At 41.2% G+C, this 14,176-nt stretch overlaps 1 protein-coding gene across 4 annotated transcripts in view; it reads right to left on the reverse strand.

Annotated features, from left to right (window-relative positions):
- Positions 1-3,984: 3,984 nt before the first annotated feature.
- Positions 3,985-14,176, reverse strand: part of mid2 (midline 2) — a 152,225-nt gene continuing 142,033 nt past the window's right edge. For all 4 annotated transcript variants that reach the window (XM_069694502.1, XM_069694503.1, XM_069694501.1 and 1 more), the window contains 2 exons: positions 8,899-9,106; positions 3,985-8,542 (listed from right to left, as the gene is read on the reverse strand). In XM_069694502.1, the coding sequence (XP_069550603.1) occupies positions 8,119-8,542; positions 8,899-9,106 (632 nt within the window). In that variant the 3' untranslated portion in view covers positions 3,985-8,118. The remainder of the gene's footprint in view (positions 8,543-8,898; positions 9,107-14,176) is intronic.

Here is a 14,176-nt window from a genome sequence, read left to right on the forward strand (position 1 = left end):
TTTGTAATTAGAGAGTTGTTGAACGCCACATTAGAGACTTCGGTGACAAATGACTTAATGAGCTACATAGGGAGTCCTAATTATTCCACAATTAGAAATGTAATTACGGGTTGCTCCAACGGCTTTGCATGCTTGTGTAAGAGAGCACAGGCAGAGAGAGCATCAAATTAAACTGCCAGCTAATCAGTCACATGGAAAAGTAGACTGTGGTCCAATCACAGGCCCACGACTTAAACCTGTGGACTGAACTGGATGGAGTTAAGTCACTGAGGCTTGTAATCCATCAATGCAAAAAAACTGATTTAACAAAGCACAAAACGTTAACCCAATGTAATTAAGTCCCTAAACAGGTCCTAAGACTATGTGTGTATGTATATATTGTATAATCATTTGTGAGTGGGGTTGGAGGGTCATAATTCATAGACTAGGTTGAAACTGGATTTTCTCACCCGTGTTTAGCTATCAGTTATTCAATTTCTAAGCAAACTTAAAGTTGGCACGACCCGATCAGCATTCCTCTGCTTAATATTAATGCTGTGTAGTTTTCATGCAGCTCAGGGATGTCTGGAGAAAGTCGAGAACAAGAGGTAATGATGCATATACCATAGGCTGTTATTATACTTCAAACCATTATTATGTCAGAACAATGATTTTAAAAACTTTGAGCCAATCAAATCACTGATAATGAAGTGTTTTATTTTCTTTGTTTACTTAGTTGTGTTGAGATTTAACTCTTAATATATTACTTATTAATTTATTTGCCTATTACTTTTCATATGTGATTTCTTTTCGACCCGTAGACAGTTTTGACAATTCCCCAGGATTATAGCCCATCTTCACAGCAATGTAGGCTCAGGTGCACAGCAGTGACTTTTAAGCTGGTATGGTTTCAGTACCTTGTATTAGGATATTACAGGGCAGAGATCAAGCGTGAAATTGCCCCCTCCTCCTTCCCCTCCAGGTATTTGTAATGACTGGTCATCAAATGCTAACAAAAGCAAACTTCCTTCCCTCAATATTTAGAATCAAAGCATTTCTTAAACATGCTAGATGCTCACCCAACTCTTCCTGATTCATGTTCATGTCCACCAGCGACAGAGAACAGAACAGCTGTGTGCAACAGTTTTTGACCATTTTGTTTTGTCTTTATGCCATGCACACCTCATCACTCACAGATGTACACTGCTCAAAAAAATAAAGGGAACACTGAAACAACACATCCTAGATCTCAATGAATGAAATATTCCAGTTGAAAATCTTTATTCATTACATAGTGGAATGTGTTGAGAACAAAATAACATAAGAATGATCAATGGAAATAAAAATCATTATTCCATGGAGGTCTGGATTCAGAATCATACTCAAAATAAAAGTGGAAAAATCAGATCACAGGCTGATCCAACTTCTGTGGAAATTCCTCAAGACAAGTCAAAATGAGGCTCAGTAGTGTGTGTGGCCTCCACGTGCCTGTATCACTCCCTACAACGCCTGGGCATGCTCCTGATGAGATGACAGATGTTCTCCTGAGGGATCTCCTCCCAGACCTGGATCAAAGCATCAGTTAACTCCTGGACAGTCTGTGGTGCAACGTGGCGTCAATGGATGGAACGAGACATGATGTCCCAGATGTGCTGGATTGGATTCAGGTCTGGGGAACGGGCAGGCCGGTCCATAGCATCAATGCCTTCATCATGCAGGAACTGCTGACACACTCCAGCCACATGAGGCCTAGCATTGTCATGCATCAGAAGGAACCCAGGGCCTACTGCACCAGCATCTGGTCTTACAATGGGTCTGAGGATCTCATCCCGGTATCTAATGGCAGTCAGGGTACCTCTGGCTAGCACATGGAGGGCTGTGCGGCCCTCCAAAGAAATGCCTCCCTAGACCGTCGCTGACCCACCGCCGAACCGGTCACGCTGGAGGATGTTGCAGGCAGCAGAACGTTCTCCACGGCGTCTCCAGACTCCGTCACATCTGTCACATGTGCTCAGTGTGAATCTGCTCTCATCCGTGAAGAGCGCAGGGCGCCGATGGAGAAGCTGCCAATCTTGGTGTTCTCTAGCAAATGCCAATCGCCCTGCACGGTGTTGGGCTGTAAGCACAGGCCCCACTTGTGGACGTCGGGCCCTCGTAACACCCTCATGGAGTCTGTTTCTGACAGCTTGAGCAGAAACATGCACATTAGTGGCCTGCTGGAGGTCATTTTGTAGGGCTCTGGCAGTGCTCCTCCTGTTCCTCCTTAGATAGCAGTCCTGCTGCTGGGTTGCTGTCCTCCTACGGCCCCCTCCACGTCTCCTGGTGTTCTGGCCTGTCTCCTGGTATCTCCTCCGTGCTCTTGACACTGTGCTGACAGACACAGCAAACCTTCTTGCCACAGCGTGCATTGATGTGCCATCCTGGATGAGCTGCACTACCTGAGCAGCTTCTGTGGGTTGTGGACACCGCCTCATGCTACCTCTAGTGGTGAGGGCACTGGCAAAAATGCAAAAGTGACCAAAAATCAGCCAGAAAGGATGAGGACAGAGAAATGGTCTGTGGTCACCACCTGCAGAACCGTTCCTTTATAGGGTTGTCTTGCTAATTGCCTCATTTCCACCTGTTGTCTGTTCCATTTGCACAACAGCAGGTGAAATTGATTCACAATCAGTGTTGCTTCCTAACTGGACAGGTTGATTTCCCAGAAGTGTGATTGACTTGGAGTTACATTGTGTTGTTTAAATGTTTCCTTTATTTTTTTGAGCAGTGTATTTAACAGGTAAAACACAGTCTGTTTAAATGGCAGGATCGCTAATTCACACTATAAAATATATATGTAAAATATAAACAGCAATGTTAATGCACCTGATGAACTTATCCGGTCAGGTGTTTGTCAATGTGAGAGGCGGGTTGATAATCCGAGCTGCACTCAGTCACTTGTCTTTTGAATACTAAGTCTGTAGTTGATTTGTGACTAAACTGTGTTGTTGTCAATTGACCAGGTTAGCATTGTGTTGGGGTGGTGATTCTGTTCAGCAGAGCGCACTCTTCGGAGCTTGGTCCTTATCAGTCTGTGTCCTGCTTGTTTTGTTTTTTCCAAAAATTCAGCAAGTAGCTGCTAGTTAAAGAGTTAATACTGGAAATACAGAGAAACAGGCATCTTAGTGTGGTCACATTGTATTTTTGACAGTTGCACTTTACCTGTTTGGTCAACCCAATATCTGACCGAAGAGGGTCACAGGGCCAAAATCAATGCATTTTATGTATCGAAATCTATACTCACCATTTTTATGATCGAATATGGGGATCAGTTTAAACTTTCATCGGTTTAAATTACAGTTTTTCCCCTGACATTGTTGCCACAGTCCTGCTGCCGCAATAGAAAAGGAACTGCAAAATAAGTGAGCATATTGCTCATGGTTTCAGGGTCAGTGTGTGTGTGTGCCATGCTTGCAGGCAGTGTTGGTACCCATACACTACAGTACTATGTTGTAATGAGAAAGTTGTGCCAGTGATGACAGATGAGGGCTAAGAGGGTATAGCCCTCCTAACCCCACCCAGAGCTCCGAATGACCTGCCAGCCTAGCAACCTTACTCTGCCCTTGTATGTTCCCAGGCTCAGCCCATTGTAAGCTCTGGGTTGCAGTTTATATTGGCATCCAAAATACACAGTAAAGTGTGGAAGCCCCGTCCGAAGCACTGTTTCTCCATGACATGCCTCTTAAAAGGAGATTTAGTACAGATCTTTATACTTTCATGTGCCAGTTTACAAGTTAAAGTAATAGTTCAACACTTTGAGAAATAAATGTATTGGTTTCTTGCTGATAATTAAATGAGAAAATTGGCATCACTCATGTCTGCATGATAAGTAAGAATCTGTAGGAGCTGTTTTGACCCCTCTGTTGGATTCATTTTTCTAAAACCATTGTGGGTAAAGTTAAAGTTAATACGTGTCATCTGCAAGTAGGAATCAACACAACTGAAGAAGCACCTTGACTCCAACACTTTTGGGATCAGACTTTTAATTGGACTTAAATTCACATAAATAACATTGGTTCATATATATTTTGTATATTATACAACTTTATATAATATATATTTCCCCCTATGATTTACATTCCTCTCTGGCTAAAATTATCTCCGTTATATCTATGGAAACAGAAACCATCGCATGAAGGCAAAACTGCTCTTTTTGTGCTGTTTACCAAGGTCCAAATGCCAAAAGGAGAGGAGAGCGCGTTTCTCTTGAGTTGTAAAAAAAACAAAACAATTTCCCAAGTTACACAAACAGAAAAGCAAAAAGGAGGATCTATTGCATTGTCTCTAGGGTATTACACTGCACTACAAGGAGTGGGTAGCTATTGAAAATCATTCACCGTATATATTTTACTGTATTGACTTGTGACACAAAAAAAAGAGCACTGCAAACGATCTGATATGCATGGCAATGGAAATTTCGTGAGAGTTCTTGACATGTTTTTTTTTTTTTTTTTTACTGTTACAAAAAAAATAACAGACAGCAAGAGAATATGTTTGACTCGATAAGAAACCCCATCATGAAGATAAGGAAAGAGTTATGAACCTGCAGCAAGGTCACGTAATCATGCAGTGACCCAGCCAAGCACACTTGCACAGATGAGTTGAGCTTGTCGGTCCAGATCACAAATCAACACATGGCCGCTCTGAGCCTGTGACTGACATTTTTCACCAGTGAATACCTGGAAGTTGGGTAACATTCAGTAAATCCGCAATGGACATATTAAAAACACCTTCCTCACAGAGTGAAGCTCCCACCTTTGATCAGTGGATCACCTCTGTCAAGCAATGCCTTAATCGAATAATAATGATTGATGCATCATACAGTTACCCTAAATAAACACAGCAGGTTAAAAGGTGCACTGACATTGTCTGCCATGTCAGATTCACCCTGCCTTCTCACAGCTGACAGCTTTACACTGCTGGATGTTTGCTTCGTCTCATCAATAAGTAACTATAAGGTTACTTAGAAGGTTACTGGCAAATGATTTGAATCCATGTGTGTTTGCAGGGTGTACCTGCTTTTTTTTTTTTAAGTAACGGAAATTACAGCCTGTCAGAATAGAAATGTTACATGACAGTCAATGTTAAGTCCTGGTGATGAGTAAAGGGAGTGAAGATGGCCATGAGGTGTAAGATTTTTCATGTCAAATCTACCTTTTTTCCCCCCAAACTTAACCTCCAGTGTCACTATATCACAATCTCTCTCTTCTTTTTCTGCATCACAACTTCTGCATAAACTATAATACATTTGATTGTCTGGAACAGCGCCGCTACCTGAATATCAAATTGTCACCCACACACTAGGCCTTCAAATCCAAACAATGAGCAAACAATGGCATCAGCTGCAGCTGGTGTTTGAATAGTGATGGAGGACAAAAAGAGTTGGTGGTCAAGCAAATGTTTCGGTGAGTCCACACCGGATGGAAAAACAAGATTCGGTGAAGTTGAAGGAGTTACTTAAATTACCCAGTGAGCCGTGGGATCCTACGATGTATCATGCATTTATCACGACAAAGCCAACCTAAACGGAACATGACGCGTGTTGGCGTGTGGGTGTGTATGTGCGTGTGTGTGTGTGTGTGCGCGCGCTAACAAATCACAGAGGAAAGCACAATCATGCCATGACATTGCGACAGACAGCAAATTTAAAGTGTTAACCCCCTTCTTCCCTGAAAAGTCAACAACAGAGTGAACTCTTTTTTTTAAAAACAGCTATTAGTCTATCATCATAGCGTGATACAAATCCCATAAACATCATCATAATCATATCCCTTTTCTAAACAAGATAATTTCAGTAGATGCTAATGAAAAGCATAATGGGAAGGAAAAGTTGCAGATTATGTTCAAAAAAATATTTTTAACTTTACAGCAGGGTCTTCTTTTTTTTTTTTATTATTGCAAAGTGCTTTGAGTGATCAGATAAGATGTAACAGTGTTTTATTGCAATACATTTTATTATGAATAATAAGATAAGACTCATTAATTACCGACCATAAATTATTTTGGAAATATGAGTAAGAAAACAAGAGAGTTAACACAACCAGCAGGAGTGCTAGTTGTCATTTACCCTCCCCATTACAACCCTGCCACTCAGCTCCATATATTTTAATACTCAAGAGGGGAAATAGTGTTAATTAAAAAGTGCATCATGAACATGTTGCGATTAATAATAAAAGTAAAACATCTTTTTTTTTTTTTTTTTGCCATAAATAACACTTTTTTCTTTTCTCGAGTATTCAATAAACCTCTTATTATACAAGTCGAGTGATCACATGATGCAAATGTACCCCCTGTGATCTTGTTAACACAGCGTTACCTTGTTAAGGCAATGTTAACACTTCCTGAAATCTGGAAGCTGTGATCCACCAATGCAGACAGTACTGATGGGTCAGATCTAGGAGGAAGATCAGGAAAAGGATCAACCACTTACAGTTCAGGATGCAACACATGAACAGTGACAACAGAGTATTTGTAATGTGCCCTGCTGTGTCCACACCCAGCATCTATCTGAATTTGAAAGATAGTCGAGTGAACACAATTAAGTTGGCATAAAGAATATAGATCTGAATTCAAATAATTATGCGCTTTTTAATTTTCTTGCGTGAGTCATGGGAGAAAATCGAGACCACTTTCATGTGTACTAGTGCTGAGATGTTTGAGTCTCATGTTGACTCAGTAAACTCAGATCTGGACCTCTGAATGTATTAAATATTTTGTGGTTTTGTTTGTGCAGGTTACATCAGGATGGTATGCAGGTATTAAGTGGAGGTAAAGCAACATGCAAGACGTTATTATTTTTGCCTTAATAATATAAAATTAATAATTATTTGTACTTACACTTCCTGTGGTATTTGTGATGGTGTTGTTTGTGTATTGTTTACATTAAATTTAAAAAAATTCACCAAGCTACTCTTCCTTGAGTGGAAAATATACATCAGTCAGTCAACATCACTCTGCTTAAAGCACTATTTGAGATTTACAACCTTTAAATGCCTCCATACCTGTCAGTTAGTTTTGTAAAAAAAAATAAAAAAAAAAAATAAAAAAAGCCGACAATGTGAAAGCGTTTGCCATGTTGTACTTGCAAGTACAAACATATGGCTATTTCCTGGAGACTGTGTGTACTGGTGCAGACCTGTATCAAACTCTTGATGTACCAGGAGAAAAGATTTGTTTGCTCATTTTTGGCCAGCATGATCTGACCCTGGCTCTTGCAGCATATCAAAGACTTACTTTTCACTTTCCTTTGATTAATCCATGACAAAAGTGAAATGTAAATGTGATACTTTCTGTTCTTATAGGAGGTGATGTTCCTGAACTACATGATCGGAGCCTTCAGTCCATTTGCTGCTAAGTTAACCCAACTGCTGGCCATGATTTCACATGAAGCGCAGAGACAGTTTTGATCTTCTAATTCAACTCTTACCAAATAAATCTATATTCTTATACGATCATTCTGATTAATTCGAAAATGTGTCAAATCGTATTTGGGTATTGTTATTTTTCATGAACTTGACATATCACTCAACCAGAAATGTGGACTTTAAAATGAAGTTTATATGTCTGTAGTCACTGGAATCCAGGCATTTTTTTTTTTTTTAATACCTTTGCATTTTGCTGTTTATTTTTTCTTTGTAATATCTCCCACAGATTAGACATTAACCAATAAACCACTGTTCATATGTTGTATCTTCAAACCTTAAATGGCTGATGTGTAGATTCTCACCTTGGTCTTCTGCCTCGTATCAAATCAAAAGCACACTAAATGAAAAAGGAAGACCTTAATTGGTCCTGAAAACCAGGAGTCCAACTCTGCCCAATGACAGACCAAAGCTCTCTGTGAGTGACTCTAGGGCATCAGATGAACTTTACGTATACTGATGTTTGCAGTCTAGAGACCGTGTCCCCATTCACCGATGGATTTGCAAAACATTGTATGACTACAAACTAACAGGACATTTTCCCAGACTGGTATGCATATTTTTAACACTTTCTAAATCCATAAGAAAATAACTAGTTCACTTGTGAGGATTAGAGCAGGATTCAGTCATACTGTCAACGTCTTTGAGCTCCCAATCAAGCTTTCAGTCACTGGACCAGTCAGTGGCAGGTCTTCATCCCGGTCAAGTATGGCGATTCTTGTCGGCACAGGCCCATTTGCTGCTGCTGCTGCTCTTGAAGATCCGAGGCCACGCCATCGACAAAATCGGGGACGGGTAGCCCTGAGAGTATCATGACTGACTTGTTCCAGATCATGAAAGTGGGTACAACAGGCAAGAGGAAGGAGACTTCAAAGGTGTGGATGTGCTGGGAATTCATGGCGTCATAAAAGGACAGTGAATTGTTGTCGTAGTCCAGCAGGACACCCAGCCGCCTCAGCTGTAGGCTTGCCTCCACCAGCATCTCCTTACCATCATGGCGCACCATAAAGTTGTTGTTGCAACGTGAGAACACCCATGAGGATGAGTTCTTGCCGCTCCATTCGTTTTTTGGGGCTGATTTGTAAGCCACGCCAATGGCATACCTGCAGGGAAGGAACAGTTTGGAACACATTAGTGATCTGAAACTAGTGTCCTCCTTAATGACTTACACAGTCAAGCTACCTCATGTTGAGGACACACAAGATAGGCATAGGCCCCTTGGGTCTTTCCTGCGTGAAGAGGTCTACTTCACAGCTAATTAGTGAAAAGAATATAATTAGGAAAAGAGTATACACTGTGTGTGGTGTGTGTCTGTTATGTGTGTGTGTGTGTTCGGGTGGGGAGGAGAGGAGGGGTTGCATAACAGCCTAGATTTAAACTCCCAAAAGAAAGATATTTCAGTTTACCAAGCCTCCTTGCAAGCTTATATAATGCACTCGTGTGCATGTGTGTTTCTTACCATGTGGATGCTCCCAGTAGCACCTCCCAGTAGTGGCACCCGCTGTCGATAAAGACATTGCCGGCCGCTCCATAGGAGCCTGTGCCGCTGAAACGCTCCGGGGTGTGGCTCTTCTTCAGTGAGCTCTCGTCCTTCTCCATGGTCAGACAGTCGTTGGACAGACGCAACTTCTTGTGGGCTGTCTTTGGGTCCAACTTGAAGGGTTGACCTGGAAAAGAGGCATAATTGTGTGGTTTAAAGCAGTGATTCCCAAACTGTGGTTTGTTTTCCGCGGGTGGTCCTGGCATTGTCGGAGCTCCACCTTGTGGTAAACAAGAGCTTTGCTGAAAAACCTAATAACTGCACTCAGACTGGCACAAAACCCCAAAATTGTCATTTAAGTCCATTACCTAAAACTGCATATACATATCAAGTTACAATGATGTAAAATTGAGCTGTTAATAATAGCTGTGCTGAGCTACGTAGGGTGAAGTCACGTCATGTCCGACAAAGTAGATTGCTGACATTAGCTAGACGCACTCGCATTGGTTGATTCTAGCAAGTGGAATTAGTGGAAGTTAAAAATGGGTACAAGTTCCAGAAACACGCTATTCCAACGTGCCTCTTGAGCTAGTTTTTGCAAATTTTTTGTGAGTGGTCTTCAAAATAAATGTTTTGTTGGATTTTGCTCCCTGTTATTGTTATTTAGCCTTTCTGAGGCTGTGTGCAAGTTTTTTTTTTTTTCTGAAAAATACGGTTGGTATCTGCAGTGGGAAGTGGTACTCGGGAAATTTAGTTTGGTACATAATGTGGTGGTACATGGTCTGAAAAGTTTGGAAACCTCCCCTGTAAAGGATCTGTTAATGTATTTTCATAATGATAACATTGTTTTCATCCTAAAATGAACAACTCAGAGTTTACCAAGTGTCTACCTGAGGCACAAAAACAACAAAATGATACATGCAATTAAAACATAAAAGTAAAGCTAATAGAATATCTTGCTTGTCCTTTATATAATAAGTATAGATTACATAGTTTCTGTTTTTCTTCTGTTTTTTTAATATCAATGTCTGAATGTAATGTACATTTTTGTTTTAAATTCTGTTTACAGCTGTTGAAATTATGTCCAGTTTGTGCGTTAACTGAACTTGCCTCGTGTAGATTATCTTCCTGAACAAAAAAAAATTGTTGGGTACAGAGTTTCAGGGCTTATAGGACATGTATCCTTCATTTTAGGGCAGGTCTTTTGGGGCAAGAGCACAATTGGTTAACACAAGACTGACAATTTACATCCTTACAAAGTTTATCTCTCAAACATTTTTGTTGCAATTTCCTGCTAACACTTCGGGCAGTTACTGAGTTCAAGTTAAATTCTTTTGAGCTCATGTTGCTGGACGACTGATCTGAGCCCTGTTTTGGTCTCCACCAGCTCTTGGAAGATGTCTTGCTATTTCACCTGTTAAATGCTCTGCAGTGTTCATCAGCTCGCTGCTAACTGTGTCTGTCTGTCATTTTGGGTTCATGGTCTCTCAGGATTGTCAAGTGAGAAACGACAGGAAGACACCACAAGATCAAAAGGGGGAAGAGTTGAGGATAAGAATATAAATCAGAGGAAGATTTTAATGTGGAGCAGCAGCAAAAGAAGAAAATAAATAGAAAGTAGGGTGAGAAGTGCTCGCAGAGAACTCACGGAGAGAGACAGAAAAGGAGAATGTTTGAAATACAAGGGCGAAAGTCTAAACTTCAAAGCCTCTCACAGCCTTTGGTGAAAACATTTCTTAACAGTGGAGGAAGCCACCCGGCATTTTTCTCTGTGCCTCCAATCACACAGACTTGGAAATTAGCTGAAGGAAATAGCCTTCACTTCCACCGCAGTAGGCAGTGGTTGGGGCTATTCTATGGAAATGCGACTATCCGGCTGCAACAATTCAGTTTGCAATGACACCAGTAATTTGGGTGTAATGGGTGGAAAATTGAGAGGGTAGAACTAGGTGAGTGGCAGAGAGAGAGCAGCTAAGGAATGAGGAGGAGAGAAGTTGAGGGGGATAATATGAGACTGAAGATTCACGAGAGGATCCCCTCTACCTGTCAATGTCCGTGTGTGTGTGTGTGTGTGTGTGTGTATATATGTATGTGTATGTATATGTGTAGGCAGGCTTCACAAAAGTCAGCCACATTCCTTCCAGACCTGACATTTAACTCTGACACCTCTCTTCTCATCGCTCAGCCTCGCTGAGCCTCCCATGGCTTAATGAGCGACACAATGACGACCCTGACTCCTCCTCCCCTCGCTCTATCTGCCCTTCCCTTCATCTCTCTTCCCCCATTCTTTCATTCTCATCCTCTCTATCCTCTCTCCACTCTCACACACTCCTCTCCAATAATCTGCGTGGTGAGTGTGTGTTACCGCGTGTGGATATGAGACGCCGGGGCCAGTGTGCTGCTGGCAGCCAATTACATTAATGCGCTCTCTTCTTTGAACTGCTTATCGCTGCCAGCGCAGCCATTTCCAAACACTGGGGCTCTGTCATGCCTTTCCAGGGGATGACTCCTGAGAGCCTGGGCAGGGCCTGAGGTTGGGGAAGGGGAGACCCACGTGACGGTAGAGGACAAGCAGACACACAGTCGGAGCATCAACTACGGCCTACACAAAAGCAGGCATACAGTACAGTAAACTGCTGAGCGGAAATGTTTTGAACCAATGCCAACAGGATTCTTGTAAACGGAGAAAGTTTAAATTGTGAATTATGTGAGAATAGATATGTATGTACGTAAGTCAGGCAGGATGCTGCCAATGAAATTGGCAGGTGAACCACTTCAATGTGGATTGTCATCGTGTTGGCACACGTCAAATGGTTCAAAATTTTCACACAGCCACAGCTGGACCACAATGTGCAACCGCTCCAGATTGTTTGGTGATGTTGTAAACCTTATTTTTCAGTTTATTTTCTTTGTAAACTAGAATTTTTTTTACTTCCTGTTTTAAGGAAATTTCAAACCAACCAGAAAAAGCCTGTCATGGTTGAAAAGTAGCTTTGTACATTGCCACTATATATATAGATATATATAGCCCTTAAATCCCGGTATCCTTGTATTCTACAGCCACGTTTTCATTTTATGAGATCACTCTGCAGCGCTTTTGATACATCTGTACTTTCACTTGATTCTGAATGTAAGACTCTTTTACTTGTAATGAAGTACAGTGTTCTACTTTGTTGTATTTCTACTTTTATTTCAGCAAATGATCCGAGTTCTTCGTCCACCACTGGAGCCCCTTCATGTTGTAGAGTTGGCATGAAATGAACAGACCTAAACTCACAGCGAGTGTACTGGTATTAGCTAGCAGCACTCCGACATCATGCCAAATTCGATTTCTCTTGGAGTACTACACTGCCGGCCCAAAGGCGTAAAGAGGGCATGCGTGGAGTTATATTTTAGAAAGAAGTCAGATTCAATAGAAGAAAGTGGATATTTACATCTAAGACTTCAGAACCCTTTTTATGGAAGCCGTCTCCAGAAACGACATCCACTTTTGATATATTCTTGACCAGAAAACTGTTGATGCTAATTGCTACTAAAGACCATCATCTTGTTAAACACACATTCTGATTGCTGATTTTATAACACCAGCAATACAGACAGTATGGGATACTGCTACTATATATCCCACAGATGGGAGTTTTTGCAGTGTCTGTGATTAGTCTGCCTCCACTCTGCAATAATACAGTAATAATGAGAGATATTTCTAACTGTCTGCAGAGATGATAACCGCTCTCTGCCTCAGAGCTGTGCATTGTTATGGACTTGGAAGGCTTTAATGGAAACTTGTAAAACACAGAAAAGAAATAGCATCCAGGGGGAAAAAATGAGAGAAATAAAAGGGGTGGCTGTTGGGGAGAGCATTTATATAAAAAAAGAAGTAATTTCAGTCCAACTTCATTCTGTTGGGACCTCGTTGGAATAATTGCAGTGCGACAGTGTGTGGGTAATTGACTTTATTTCAATTCAGTCAATTTCACTCGCACTTCTTTCTTTTTCCTGGCTCACATTTATGCTGAGGGATAGATTGAACGAGAAGGGGGGAAAAAAAGATCCATTTTACTGCATAACTAAACAATTAGTGCAGTAGAAACAGCAGCATCAGGGACATGGGGTGCTCTCTTGACACACCAGCAGTCCAACACAACTTCAAATCTTTTCACAGGTTCCTACCTCCCTGCTGAACTTGCAGATCAATTCATGTCATTAAAATGCAAGGCAGCGTGCCACTTGGCTTCTAATTGTATGTTTCATACAGTATATGTAATCCAACAGTGCTGACTACTTTCATCTATCTTAAATAAAGATGTACACTGGCAAAATTAAAAATGCACCAGTCGTGTTAACACGGCTTGGGACAGCGAACAGCACGGTGGTACTTAGCATGACTTGCTGGCAATGCGAGTTCACGTTTATCACATCTTGACTTCTCACCTCTTACCGGGCAATTTTTAGCTTTTTCTACTGATCTTCTATTAAAACTGAAAAAGTCTTTGTACAGTGAAAAGCAAAGACAAACAGTAGTCCTTGATCTCCCCCAGCTTCACCCCTTAATTAACTAAGCAGAGTCTTCAGAGACCAGTGCTAGAAAAATAATTTTCAGAGAGGCTGCTCAGAATTTCACTATGATTAAGAAGTCATTTTTGGAAAGGAAGTTTCTGTGATGGTTCGTTAGAGTAAAAGCTTGTGAAAGAATTCATTTTTTCAAGAGGAGTCAATGTGAGGGCTCTTGGACGTGTGTGTAAAATTTGATCATTCATTAAAACCCAGCTAGTGTCTCAGTGATACTGGTCTTCTCTTCTGTTGTGTCAAGGCACATAAATGAAAACAAATACAGAGTGTATCACGGGACTTCAAAGCATTGTTGACCGATATCAAGCCGCCCTTCGTAAGGTGCTGAGCTTTCAGGGCTCGCATTGAGTCTGTTGTCTGTCTTTGGAAAAAATATCCCACCAACTGTCACTTTAACACGCCCTAAATCTCACAAACTCCACCTGCTGGCATTGTCACCTGCTGAGTGAATGGAGGATGGTGCTTTGAGCAAGCAAATGTAAAACAAAACTCTTTGTTGTCGGTCCCAAAAAGGCAAATGAGAACACATGGAAGTATGCTGTAATTACTGCCTATTAACAAGGGCTGGTCAATATATCGGTGTTATATAGATATAGTGAGATGAAAGTAGATTTTCCTCTTAGATTTTGGATATTGCAATATTGTGATGTGGCACGAGTATTGTCTTTTCCTAGTTTTAAAGACTACA

This window comes from Brachyistius frenatus, unplaced genomic scaffold (genome assembly GCF_029030835.1).
Source record: "Brachyistius frenatus isolate BFR_SWC_R1_liver_20210118 unplaced genomic scaffold, ASM2903083v1 Contig_17, whole genome shotgun sequence".
Taxonomy (NCBI): Eukaryota; Metazoa; Chordata; class Actinopteri; family Embiotocidae; genus Brachyistius; species Brachyistius frenatus.